The following is a 13682-nucleotide window of genomic DNA, read 5'->3' as shown; positions in this document are numbered from 1 at the left end:
CACCAAAGGCCTCCAAGTGATGACCAGCATTTTCTCATTGCAGGGAAAAGCGTTTTAATCGACAGCAACCAAAGCAAAACATCTTTTTCTGGTGATTCAGGACTCCCTCTTGTGTCCAAAGGAACTACAGATGGCTCCAGTGTCCAGGGTGATGAAGTCTCGCCTCCAACTAGCTCATATTGGCATTAGTTAACACAACTGAAAATACTATGCGTGCAGCTGTTAGGTTTCATCTCTTCTAAAAAGCCCTTCTCCCTTTAGTAGTAATCACATTGCATGACAAAACCGGCTGTCCCTCCGTAACGCCTAGTCCAAGTGGCGTTAACCAGTGACCGGGTGATGTCAGCACTGTGAGGATGCAGGTGAGTGCAGAGCTGTGTCCCCACACCACATCCTCCCAGGTTCTGCAGTGCCGGAAGATTAACTTGCTGCTGAGCCTGTTAGGAGCTGCGGTCCTGTGGGTGCCCGCTGGCCGTGATGTACCCAGGTTTCTGGGCTCTGCCTCTTCTCAGCATGGGGATGGCAGATGTAATAAAAAGGAAAATAGTTGCATTTAGGGAATTAATTTTTGAGTCATGTTAGTCTTCAGAATTGGAACATATTTTGGTTGCCTTGAACATAGAAAAGGCAGCAAAAGCTGCAAAGGGAAGTATTGTTTTGTTAAAGACTGAAGCCTGTCCTTAGGTGAGGGCACAGGTTGCGACGAGGGACCTGCTGTCCCCCACCACCAAACCATCACCCAAACCCTCCTGGGCACCCCCAGGGAGACTTCCCCAATGGAGTGCTGCCCCGAGGCAAAGCCCAGCCTGAGCTGCTTTCCCCCCCTTGGGATTGATTCCCTGCGGAGCTGGCAGGGCGGCTGGTGCTGGCCTTGGGCACTGCCAGGCACCATGGCAGAGGGTGAGGAATCGTGCCTGGCCCCATCCCTCTGCCCTGGCAGGTGACAGCTCTGAGTCATCCCCCTGAAAACAGCCCCTGAGGTGCATCAGAATACATCTAGGGCCAATGCAGGGTGGGAGCAGGAGTCTAACATTGCCTTCAAAGGGTGGCAGCTGCACTTCCCAGGCAGCCGAGATGAAATCCAGGTCGGGATGTGGAAGAAGGGTCTCTGTCTGCTTAGAGAGGGGCAATCTGGGCCACTGCCACCATGCAGACTGGCATGGGAAAGCCACACTTCTGCAAATACACGACAGGAATGGAGACTTACAAAACACAGGTATGCCTAGAAGGGAAGGATGAAATCCATCTGGCAGCGAGAGGTGATGTTCCTCCTGCGGAGGGAGGTGCAGGCAAGTGGTGTCACGCCAACCCCTGCCTCCCTGCTTGCTGCTTGGAGCCAAAGCTTCCAGCATCCCCTGGCTCTCCGAAGAGGGTGAGTTACAAAAGAACTGGGGTTTTGTAGAGAAACCCAGAGCCTCTGTTGTGCAAAGCACAGGGGGAGGTTGCTGCAGCAGGTATGGGGTGTGCTGCGGAAAACCATCCGCTCCTACTGCTTCTCTGGCATCCCCATGTGAGACCCACGGCAGAGATGGAGCGTGGCTATCTATAGCCTGAGGAAGGCTGCCAGCACAAGTGCCCTTAATCTGAGCACGTGGCTGGCTCAGCGACACGCTGGCTGTCACTGTGGTTGGGTACAGCACATTAGCTTGGGCTTCAGCTGCATCCTGACATGCCATTGCACTTGTTAGTACCAACCCAAGGTACCAAGACAAGAGAAAGGTTTTCCTCCAAAATCTCAGTTCAGGTTTTCCTTGCCAAGCAGCTGTAACCCACTGCAAAACAAGCAGAGTCATCCTGCAAGTCACATATAAGGAAATATAAAGCAGAAGCCCAACTAAATTGCAACTTTATTTGAGGCTAGGGTGTTTGCAGGGCTCCTGGGGCAGTCTGTCATGGATCCCAATCACAGAAAAATGCTCCAGCATCCCCCTTCCCTGAGTGGGGCCCTCAGCCCTGAGTGGGGCCAGACCCACCAACATTGAGGCCCTTTAATTTATTGCTACCTAAATCCTCCTTGGAGGGTTTTAGCTGTACGAGCCCCCATTTGGCCCCTGCCCCAGCTGCATTGCTCCTGTCGACATCTTCTCCAGAAGCCAGGACGGGGCTGTGACACCTCGGCACCCGCAGGCAGAAGCTGCTTTAGGAAGAGGAGAAGGGCACCTATTAAAACCAACAGATGTGCAAGTGCTGCAAACTGTTATTTAATTAAAGAGACGGGACATTCAGAGGAAGCTTAATTAAAGTTCCTCTCCGAAACCACTTATTATCTCATCGAGAGGCTGAGCTCAGCAGCAGCTCCTGCTGATGCTGGGACAGCACCAGAAAATCCCTCTCGGGCTGCCTGTACTATATGTGTTTTCTCCTTGTACACATCATCCTTGGGTAAGTTCTGACCAAAGGAAAGCTTTATGCAATGAAAATAAAATCACAAGGGGTTTCCTCGGCTCCATTTGCAGAGCTGTGTTTGCTGATGTGCTGCCCTGGTCCTGGCTGCCCCTGCCAGACACCAGCACGGCCCCTGGTAGCACCACAGATCCCTTCTGCTGTCCAGAGGACTTTGAAAGTCACCTGGCATCCACACCCAGGCTATTTGGCACTTCGGCTACTATGAATGATGCTACACTGGAGCTAACTGCACCCTCCCCTAGGCAGCATATGGAAATACAGGGAGAGGTTACCTTCGTTTTGCTGGAAGGTGCTTTTTTACCCAAAGCTCCTGGGACTCCCCCCAGGGCAACTCGGGTTCATGGGGAAAAGGCCGCGCAGGATCTGCTCGCTGTCTTTAAGCTTCTCCAAAGCTGTTACAGATTTGTCTGTTACAAATTGCTGGCAAGGTCCCTTCAGCTTACGCAGATCCGAAGTGCTTCCCTGTGCTCCGTGGGGCAGACCGCGGGGGTAAGGACAGGTTGTAATGTGGGTGGTCACCCCAGCCAGCCCCCTGCGGGCTCACCCGCCAGGCCCAGGGCCAGGGCCACCCAGCTCTGGCCTAGGGTGCCCCACACCAGTTTCCCAAGTCCTGAACAGCACATGGTGGCCACAGGTCACAGGTCTCCACCAAGAGCTGCTGCAGCGGGAAGCGCTGCCCTAGGCCACCGCCAGCACTGCCCCCAGATGCAGCTGCTCCTCAGCGCAGCCACACTGCTGCTGGGCAGGGTGGCCCTCGGCAGTTCAACCTCAAATGCCCCGTGTCAGCATCCACCTGCGTTGCACCTTCCTGCATCACCAGGTCCCCAGCACGTTGCACACACCAGCCTGTAGCTGCTTGGACAGGCCTGAACCTCCCTGAGCTGCCTGCATTGCAGGCACCGCACAGCCTAGTGCTGTACAGCATGGTAGTGCCCGGCACTGTTAGCCAGCACAGCACTGCACATACGCTGCACTGCATGGCTCAGTATTGCAGGAAAGCGCGCCGTGTTGCATTTGCAGAGCCCCGTGCAGCACGGCATTGCACTGCGTTGCACAGCCCGCACAGTGCAGCACAGCTTTGTACGGCATTGCACAGCCCACGAAGCGCAGCGCGGCATTGCAAAGGCCTGCGCAGCGCAGCAGGCGTTGCACAGCGCAACACGACGTTGCAGCACAGCCCCGCGCAGCGCAGCACGGCGTTGCAGCACAGCCGTTGCAGCGCAGCCCGCGCAGCACGGCGCAGCACGGCGCAGCACGGCGCAGCACGGCGGTGCACAGCCCCCCGTCGCACTAGGCGGCCCCAAGCGCCCCGCGACAGCCCGCACGCATGCGCACCCCAACGCACCAAGCCCGGCCTCGACGGGCCGCAGCCCCGCCCCCAGCGCAAGCCCCGCCCCTGCCGCCGGCGGCTGCCAATACAGCGGCGGCGGGCGGGGTGGGCCGCACCCTGAGGGGGGGGGGGGGGCTGAGCCAAGATGGCGGCGGGGGGAGCGCGGGCCGGTCTGGGGGCCGGGGCGTGCGGCGGCGGCGGCGGCAGCCGGAGGGGAGCCGTGACGGCGTGAGCGCGGCGGCGGCGGCGGCGGCGGCTGGTCCCCTGCTCTTCTCGCGGCGTCATGGAAGCGGCGGCGGGGGGCGAGGACGGCGAGGAGCCCCCGCGAGGGGCCCGAGTCCTGGGTTCCGAGCTGGTGGAGACCTACACGGTGCGGGGTCGGGAGGAGGCGGGGGAGCGGCGGAGTCCGTGCGGGGGCGAGTGCGGGGGCCGTGCGGGCCGTGCCGGGCGGCGGGGCGGGAGCAGTGAGGGGGAGCGGGCCCGCCTCGCCGCCGCCTCAGGCCGCCGGCGGGGTGCCGGGGGGAGCGGGCTGGGGCCGGGCTTGGCGCCACCGCCGAGGAAGCCGAGCGGCAGCTCCCGGCCCGGTGCCGTGCCCGGAGCGAGAACAATTCGGCAGAAGTTTCCGAGCGGCTCCTGCCCCCGGGGAGGGCCGCTGCGCGAGCGGGGCGGGAGGCCCCGGCGGCTGGCTCGGCCCTGAGCCCCGCGCAGCCCGCGCCCTCCGGCAGGGCTGGTGCTTCCGCGGGGGCTGAGCGTGCGGGCGGGCTGGTGCTGCCCGTACCTCTCCATACGTGTGTGTACGTGTGCGTGGCTATGGAAAATCGTTACCGAGCAGACATGGCTTTTAAAGCTGGGCTGACTAGTGTGGGAAGGCTTTCCTTCTGATGAAAACACTGTAAAAATCCCTCTTGTAAAGCTAATCTTATTTCCAGAGGAAACCACATGATTTTGTATAGATAGTTTTTCTCTTCCCCTACGGAAAAAAAAAAGGGGGAAAGACTGTTAGCACAGCAGCGTTTTTGTTTGGGGAAGGAATGAAATTTTTGATGTGTAACTTGTTTTTTTAAGTGGTTGCATTCTACTGAGACTTAACTGGCCTGTTTTTCAGGAAGACGCTCATCATAAAACAAATCTCTGCATAATTGCAGGCAGAAAACATCTTAAGCACACCACCCTTTAGTTATGTAACTAAATTTTTTCTGCTCCTACCTTATTTTAGTGTGATTTGATTTATATTATTTTTGCAGAATGCACAGAATGGCATCAGGTTTCTTCCTGCTGTAGGAACCTAAAAGAGAAAGGGGAGCAATGGTCTATACAGGCAGTATTTGTGAAGTTGTGTAATAGTTACAAGTAATACTTAAGATTGCTGCTTTTGAAAAGGTATCCAGACAAAACAGAGCCTTTAATAGGACAGAGCATTTACACAGCTGCAGTACGTGGAGGGCCTAACTTCAGTTGATAACCCTTGATACATCATTGTGTGGGAATGGCTGTCAAGTGGTGAGTTTTATGCGTATTTGCAGGCAAAAGTGTAATGAGCATTCAGTGGAGGAGTTGGTTAGGAGCTTAAAACAAATTCTTGAAAATTGCTTCAGCTCTTTCTGTTACGCTAGTTACATCATGTGTACACATGGAAACAATACTGCTGCTGTTGAGCTGTTATCACTGCGTGTGTGAGGATGTGGTTCATCCTCCAAGCAAGTTTGTTTCACAGTTCTCGATCAGCCGAGAGGCATGGTGGCACAGTGACTGGAAACTTCCACTTCAGGTGTGAACCAAGACTCAGTGGTGTTAATGTTGGTGTTGAGAATTTTTTTAGTAGTGCTTTGCAATACAGCAAATGAGAAATTCAAGTGAATTTAGTTGAGAAAATGTCAAAATGTTACTTGCCCCCTTATTCCACTGGAGGTTATGGACACAAGAGGTGAAACGTTAGATACTTTGCTGTTTCAGCCTGCAAACTAGTATGGTACAGCCAGCCTTTGGAAATACCATTGATGTGCGCGATTGAGCTAACAACTCCAACGGGAATCATCACGGTTTTGAAAGTACCTTCAAAATTACACAGAACTGTGGGCCTCCCCAATATGTTTTACAGGATTTAACCTCACAGCTGTTAAATGGATGTCATTAAAACAAGTCTCCTTCTATTGAGATTTTCTTCACTTCTACTCAGGTGTATAACTTTGCTGCAAGTAGTGTTCAGCAGATATCTGATGGGGATTTTAAGCTGCTGCAGCCAAGCCCAAGGAAGCTTCTTTTTTCAAGGCCACATTTCTTCTTTAATGATTATGGTTCCAGGAACACCATGCTATTTTAATGCCATTTTTCTTGGGAGCTTTAAAAGTAGCATGTTTGAAGGGCAGGATTTACCAAGTATGAGGTCTTTGATTCTTCTGCTGCATTTTTGAAGGAGTTCTGCCATTAAGCTTACCTGTGTGTAAACCTCCAAAACCTGTTAACGGGACTGTTAGCCTGCAGCCAGTTTGTATGAAGTGGACCCAAGCCATTAAAAAGGTAGGAATAGATCTTTAAATGAAAATAAACAAAATTATTCACAAGGTGAAATGTTTCACGAAAATTAGCATTTGTGTTTAGTATTCAGAATTAGATCAGTGGCACTTAAGGCTGTGATAAAGACCTGTATCAGAGCAGAAGTGACGAAGTTAATCTCAATAGAAGGAGACTTGTTTTAATGACATCCATTTAACAGCTGTGAGGTTAAATCCTGTAAAATGTATTGGGGAGGCCCACAGTTCTGTGTAATTTTGAAGGTACTCTCAAAAATGTGATGATTCTTGTTGGAGTTGTTAGCATGGAAGGCAAAATATGGATAAATTCAGCAGGAAAAAATACTGCACTTGTTGATGTTTTTTCTGTTGAGTTAGAAAAGTATGAGCATTTTTACTAGGTATTTCTCCTGCATGTGCTGCTCCAGCTAGATGCTGACTGAAGACTGGCTGATTGCTAGAAGGCCTCAAGGCTGCCAGTGCTTCATTTGTTTCCTGCTATGCATTTGTTTGGCCTAAAATTGCCTTCCTGCGTTTCCTGTCTTCTGCAGCTGTTTTTCATATAAATACTACCTTTGATATTTAAGGAAAATACTGTGGCTTCCTTGAATGGGTGTAAACTGTGGCTATGTAGTGAGGCAGGGAGGAGATGCGGTTTCATCACTGCTCTGGAATTTGGGACCTACTGGCTGCAGACACACCTGTGTCCCAGTCTTCCTCTGGGCAGCACTGCTGATCATCTGTTGGGTGTCTTTTTCTTTACAGTACTGAAGTATGTGAAATTGGATGAAAGATGCTGTAGAACTGTGAGATAGAGATGTATAGGGAGTAAACAAAAGGCAGTCTGGAATCACCGCTGTTTGTTTAACAGCTGGTTTAAAAATTAAGTATCTTAAAATTTTAGTAAATATTTCACCTTAAATATTTAGGGGGATGAAGGCATGCTGCTTGGAGGTGTCAGCACCTTACTGGGAAGAGTTTGTAGCGGCTGGTTAGAAAATAATGAAAATGTACAGTGCTGCAGATATGCTAAACACTTTAACAAAGCAGAACTTAGCCAAAACAACAGGTTTATAGAAGAACATACAAAATTTGTTACACAGAAGGGTTTGGTAGAGACACGAGGAGAGGGAAAACCTGTGAATGTAAATACTTTTGCATTGCATCTCAATAGAAGTGCAGGTTATGGCGTAAATATGGATGGAGATTTCACATGGTATATTTATGTCTGGGAGACAGTGCAGTGTGAGAGAATTTAATCATTTATCCATGTGTGCCTTCTAGCAGTTGGCTTGACAGGTTGGCAGTCCTTGAAGATCTTAAACTGTCAGCTTTGTCATATTAGTGCACTCAAAATTAATTGAAGATTAACTTAGATATCTGACTTTTTTAGAAACTTAGGAGGGGGGTGTGGTCTAAAATTATTTCTGTATTGAAACCAGTCTTTGGAGCACATAAGCATATTGCATTTGTATTTCTTCTTAAAGATAATGACAGCTTGTGGATTGATTTGAAATTAGTTGCTGTCATTCTGCATACTGATGCTGTTTGAGGGGTGAATATACACTGCTAGCTCTGGCTGTGTTCAATGTGGGGAATGCTATGGCTTTTTATAAACTTAATTTGAGGAATTGTATCAGTGCAGGTAAACCCTCGCTTTAACAGGTAGTTTCCTGACCAGACTGTCTGGCTCAGTGATGTGTTTCTAGAAGTGGTCAGTGATTGCCATTTCAGAAAAAGGATATGAAGCCTTTATTATGGTTACTCTGTATTGTGTACAGAGAGGAGAGGCATTCCTTCCTCATCTCACGAGATGTGAAGTTCACTGCGTTTTTAATGTCTAATCTGAGGTTTTATGCATTGTGTACTCAATTGGCATTGCATTTAGCTATACTGTTTGAGCTGTTGTGATTTAGCACAGTTAGCTTTTAAAAAAACTGGTCTTTTTATTATGGCTTGTAAATGTAGTACTACTTCAGTTCTAACTTTAGTCTTCTGGTTTCTTTGAGTCTTCTTGCTTTCCTCGGGGTTATAAGGTACTTTTGATTACTCAGGTTATTCCTGTTTTAGTTTGTCACTGGCACAGCTAATAGTCCTGATCTGCTGTTTCCCAACACAAACAACATGACAGGAAAGCAGACGCAGGCCTTAATTGAGACTGTAATTTTGTGTAGTCCTTCATCTGTGTTTTCAGTACTCATCTGAACACTGATGTGTCACTTGCTGTACACACTAGTCAGACTTCTTTATTCAGTCCTCTGTAGGACTTGGGTTTTGTTCAGCAAGCTGGTGTCAGCTGCTTACAAAAATATAGCTGGTATATAGTTAATCTTTTTGAATGCAAGTGGTATTGTATTTAGTGTTTGGTGTTCTGCTGGTCTGTATTAACAGTAAATGAAAACTGGCCTTTTATGTAACAAATTGAAACTGTTGATGTTTTTTTTTCTCAAGTGGATTTAGCAACTAGGAGTGCATCATTCTTATAGCAGCTATGAGTCAGGTCTGTGTGATCTGTGGTAGTAAGCAAGTTCTCAACTGTATTAAATGTTTTCAGGATTTGATTATGAATTGGTATTTTCCCCAAGGAATATAGCTAGATTGGATAACACACTTTATTTAATTTCTTATTTTCAAGTAGCTGTAGAACTGGTTTTGCTGAGCCTTGTTTACCACTTTGTGTTTTATTTCTATACCTTTATAGTTTCTTTGGGGTGGCTTGCTTGTGGCATATCCAAAGGTAGATTGTGAGCTTCCTGCAGAACCAGTACTGTTCAATCTGGAAAGCTGGCTACAATGACAGTCTTCAATTGTTTGGTACCTGCATGGCTAAAAATAAATGGCTAAAATGGTTTTGTGTAAAGAAATATTGGGTTACTTTAGATAGTTGTTGTGATTCTTTGGGGACAATTGTAACTCTCAGGAAGCTGTCTTGTGTGCTCTACTCTAAAATGAATAGAATAGTTAACATCCAACCAGCCAAAGGATTTCTCTAGATTTCTGAAGGGTTAAGCTCCAGATTTCTGCTTAACTGTGAAGTGACAGAAGGATGCTTACCTTCCACCTGTAGTGGAACTTTGTAGATTGAAGAAGGGATATTGCTGTGTCAGGCTGCTTGTGGATAGCTGTGATACCAACCGAGCTAGCAGAAATCTTCAGAAAAAGAAGTTGCTTAGAGATCTTGTTTATTAACCTTGAGGTTGCAAAAATTAAAGCCATTGCTTTACATTAAGAGGCATTTGCATGTTTGTGTGGAGCAGCCTCATGAATGAGACTAGGCATCCTACATTAGCAAAATTACTTCAGAGTTTGGATTAGCTTTTATTTAACTATGATACTGAATGTAGAATCACCTTACAGTGCTACATTAACCAGCATGTCTCACTGTCAGCTTCTCTTTAAGACAAATGCTTTGCACTTCCCTTACTTTAATTTCTTCCTTTCAGGTATACATTATTCAGGTCAGTGTTGGCAATCATCAGTGGACAGTCAAACATCGTTACAGTGATTTCCATGACCTGCATGAAAAGGTAAGGGTATTAAAACTGTGGCCTCCGTCTCTTAACAAGCATTGTATAGTTTGTGTAGTTCTGTCGTGTGGTATGTAAATTCTCAATAAAAGCGAGAATATCTGCCAGATACCATCTGAACTGCAGACTAAATCCTTTTTGCATGAACTATATTACTTGCCCCCATTACCTTCCCCTCTTGAATAGGGGGAGGTTGGGCTGGACAACTTTTAGTCTTGGACAGAAGCAGTTTCTATCAAAGAGTGAAGTTCAGGCTAGAGTCATTACATTTTTTTGCCAAGAGAGATGTTTATGATCAGCTGATCTGGTAACCAAAAGCTGGATTGGAGCAAAGACTCTCTTCTGGGTAAAGTGGATGACAAAACTGTCCTTACATTAGCATCGGGTAGTTCCTAACCAGTGTTGATTAAAAACAGCAAGTGAAAATGAGGGAAAGTCCACCATATTCAAGATCGGGCTGCTTTCTCAAAACCACAGTGGTTATTCTGTTGTTTTATCACCTTAGTTACATTCTACCCTGTGAGTGATTTTCTGAGAAAACACTGTTACTGAACTATTACTTTTAATGATAAAACATTAAAATACCTAATATTTTGCAGTCAATAGCTAAATTTACTGAACTAGTTTTATTTTTGGATCTTACCAGGATCAGGCAACACGCTTTTAATGTGTTCCATTACATCTTTTTTGTGAGTTCAGATGGTGAGTCAGGTAGTAACTCTGGTCTCTGTTTTTCAGCTTGTTTCAGAAAAGAAAATAGATAAAAATCTCTTACCTCCTAAGAAGATTATCGGAAAAAATTCCAAAAGCCTGGTGGAGAAAAGGCAAAAGGAATTAGAGGTCTACCTGCAAACCCTGCTAGTCAAGTTCCCGGTTACTGCTCCAAAAGTTTTGTCACACTTCCTACACTTTCATTTATATGTAAGTTACGGTTTTAGCCTATGAATGGAGGCCCGAGTGTCTTTCCCTGGTTCTCTGACTTTGAGAGAATTGTATGGAATGTTCAGAAAATAGCTGAAACTGCTTTTTTCTAGCATTTTACACAATATAACAAAGCATATTTTAAAGATTTTTTTGACACCACTTTTTATTGCAGTAGGTAATGTGCTGGGAAGTAGTTGTGGGTAGGGATGCTAAAGAGAAGGAAGTAAGTGCTGGCAGGATAGTTGGAAGCTGTGAATAAATCTGAAGCTGAATTGGTTGTTAGGCTGAAGCAACATTGCATAATTGATCCACCCCCCCACCCCCACTTAGTGGTTAGTGGTTGGAGTTATGGTTCACACTGAAACAGTTTCCAGTAGCTCAAATGAAGAAAAACAGTGCTTCTTTGAGAAGCGCACTCACTGATGGAGTGGCCTCTGGAGAAATAGCTCCAGCCAGCAGACAGAATGTTACGGTAAAGGATGTTTGAAGAAAGAAGCAATGTCTTGCTTTCATGTTCAGATTGCAATTTGTTTGTTCATCTCTTGTGTATAATTAGGCTGTTTTTGCAGTATGGCATCATGTTGTGAGGGGGAGAATGGATTTTATAAAGAGGAAAATGCACTGGAGAACTTGGTGGAAAGGAGGAGCAGTAAATTGTGTTGGGGTGGGATGTGCTGAGATGGCCCTTCATGATTTCACGTAAAGACTTCAGAAATGAGTCACAAGTGGTCCATTAGGTGTGTTAATTAAGGTTTAGCAACAAAGAAAAAACTGGTTTAGTTATGTTACATGAACATAATTATACTGATGCAACTTTAGAGTTTGACTTAGATAAACAGTAGAAGGTTTACTTCAGAGTGTTGCTATTGCCCTGCAGATTTGAGTGAGAAGCACTAGGTTATTACAGTCAAGGCCTCTAAAATGGATTAGAGGTTTTTAATATATTAAAAATGTGTGATACTGTTAGGGACAATTCTGTTCAGATGGAGCAAACTTCCTGATCATCAGGAAACTGCATAATTTTTCTCTTCTCTATCTAGTCTGTCTTTTAAATGATGTCTGTTGCATTGGTGTTTCAGTGCTGTAACTTGAACAAAGGTTTTCATGCAGGCAGAAATTCTTCCTAGTCCCTCTTGTTTTTCAGCTAGACTGCTGTTTTCCTCTTGCTGTAATGCTCATGCTTTTTTACTTTTCCAAAGAACTGGTGTTATTTGGATATGAATGGTTCCCTGTTTCTGTACTGTACTTGCGTATTAAGAGCAAAGTTGTTGCTTAATCTGCATTTCTTTGCTTTAGGGGTGCCTGGGTTGAGGTGTAAACTCAATTGTTTTGCTTTGAACTTTAGAGTACTTTTAAATATTTACCAAAAAAAAAGATGTTATTCAGCAGAAAGGCTAAATATTTACCACAGCATTTCTACTGGAAAATGACCTTCCTGCAGAACTTTGATCTTTTAAAATATGTGTTGCCAGACAGCCCATGTGCATGCTTGAACCATTATGATCCCTGATACTGCCTCATTAGCTTATGTAAGAAGGCTGCAATACTTTTTGTCTATTCTTATTTGTAGTATTTCCAGTAGGGATTTTTTAATTTTATTTCTCAGCTGAGTAGAAATAACTGCCATAAATACCCTAAAACCACTTCAAAGCCTTTACATGTCACAGGCAAGAGCCAGGTACTGTTAGTGAAGAGAAGCAGTTGCATGTGACAGCAATGTAGAACATTATTGTTACTTGTGACATCAAATAGGATGTCTGCAGGGATATGAGGATGCTTGTATTGTTGTACCCTTACACTTTGTCATCTTAGAAGGTCTGGTTTGTTAACTTGGTTACAGATAGACGCTTTTGCAAGGGAAGTATTGAATTTCCCACAAACTGCTGTTCAGACACCTGCAAACAATGGACTTCTGTGGGTGTGATGCATATAAGTAGTCAGAGCTCGGACAGAGGTCTCTTGTAGATCTGACAGAGAAATAGAGTTGCTTTTTTTGCCTGCTAGTCACTGAACAGTCCAAGTCATCATCTTGTTTCAATTATAAATGTAGAAAAAATTTCTGCTGTGTCCCAGATGACAAAAGGGATACAGAGTATAGTTTTCAATTTTAAGTCTGTGCATGACAGATGGGTGTAATTGGTTTATTCAAATGTGAGTCAGAATTGTTGAGTTTTGTTTGAAATGCAGCTTCTAGCTTGTTGTTCTCAAAACTGTGGTATGGAGGCTTTGTTCATCCTTAGTGAGTGGGGTTTCAGTTATACTAAGAATGTGCTTTTCTAAAATGCTTGCCTCATCAGATGAGCTGAACTGTGCTGCAGATGTCCTGTGGATTTATTCCCTTGTTATGAATCATGAGGGATTTGTTGGCAAACTAAACTCATCAATTATTCATTTTGTGATGATCCATAATATTTGTTTATCCTTTGCAGCTACCTTAAAATGATATGTGTGTGTCTAGGGGAAGCTTCACTATTACAAATAGTTTTATTTTGTTCTTTCTGTGGGCCTTTGAGAGCGAACTGTTAGAAATGCTTGGAACTATTTCTGGGCTTTCACAGAGCATTTGCTTTTTGTGGAGGTAAGTATGCCCAGATGGGAGATACTTGTACTGACCTTTGTGCATCTTTCCATTTAGAAAGAACGAATCCCTGGGCTGAAAGTTTTCAGCCTTTTTCTTTCCTCCTGGAGCTGTCAGTGCCCATAATGAAGGTTGAGCAGCTCGTTAGGTCCAGGAGGGTGGAGAAGGTGGATGGTGGGGAAAAGGGGCTTTTGAATTACTTGGCAGGCAAGCATCATAAGGTTGAAGTCCAGAAGACTAATTACCATACTTATCTCTTCTCTGTAGACCTGTTAATCTAAAGTTTTATGTATATTGTGATATTCCAAAGAAATGTTCAGTGCTTGATGCGTTGGGTTAATCTTAATTTTAAAAATTAAAGAACACTATACTGTAATAGTTTCTTCAAAACCAAGCTTTCTTTCAAG

At 45.7% G+C, this 13682-nt stretch overlaps 1 protein-coding gene across 2 annotated transcripts in view; it reads left to right on the top strand.

The window, feature by feature from the left end:
* Positions 1–3885: 3885 nt before the first annotated feature.
* The window catches only part of NISCH (nischarin), a 31497-nt gene continuing 21700 nt past the window's right edge, over positions 3886–13682 (top strand). The window contains exons 1-3 of one of the 2 annotated variants that reach the window (XM_055708358.1): positions 3886–4106; positions 9690–9773; positions 10512–10694. In XM_055708358.1, coding sequence (XP_055564333.1) covers positions 4020–4106; positions 9690–9773; positions 10512–10694 — 354 coding nt within the window. In that variant the 5' untranslated portion in view covers positions 3886–4019. The remainder of the gene's footprint in view (positions 4107–9689; positions 9774–10511; positions 10695–13682) is intronic. The other variant, XM_055708357.1, reaches the window with a different exon arrangement.

The sequence above is a fragment of the Falco cherrug genome, chromosome 4, assembly GCF_023634085.1.
Source record: "Falco cherrug isolate bFalChe1 chromosome 4, bFalChe1.pri, whole genome shotgun sequence".
Taxonomy (NCBI): domain Eukaryota; kingdom Metazoa; phylum Chordata; class Aves; order Falconiformes; family Falconidae; genus Falco; species Falco cherrug.
Note: the sequence above shows the minus strand (reverse complement) of the source record. Positions and strands in the feature narration are given on the sequence as shown.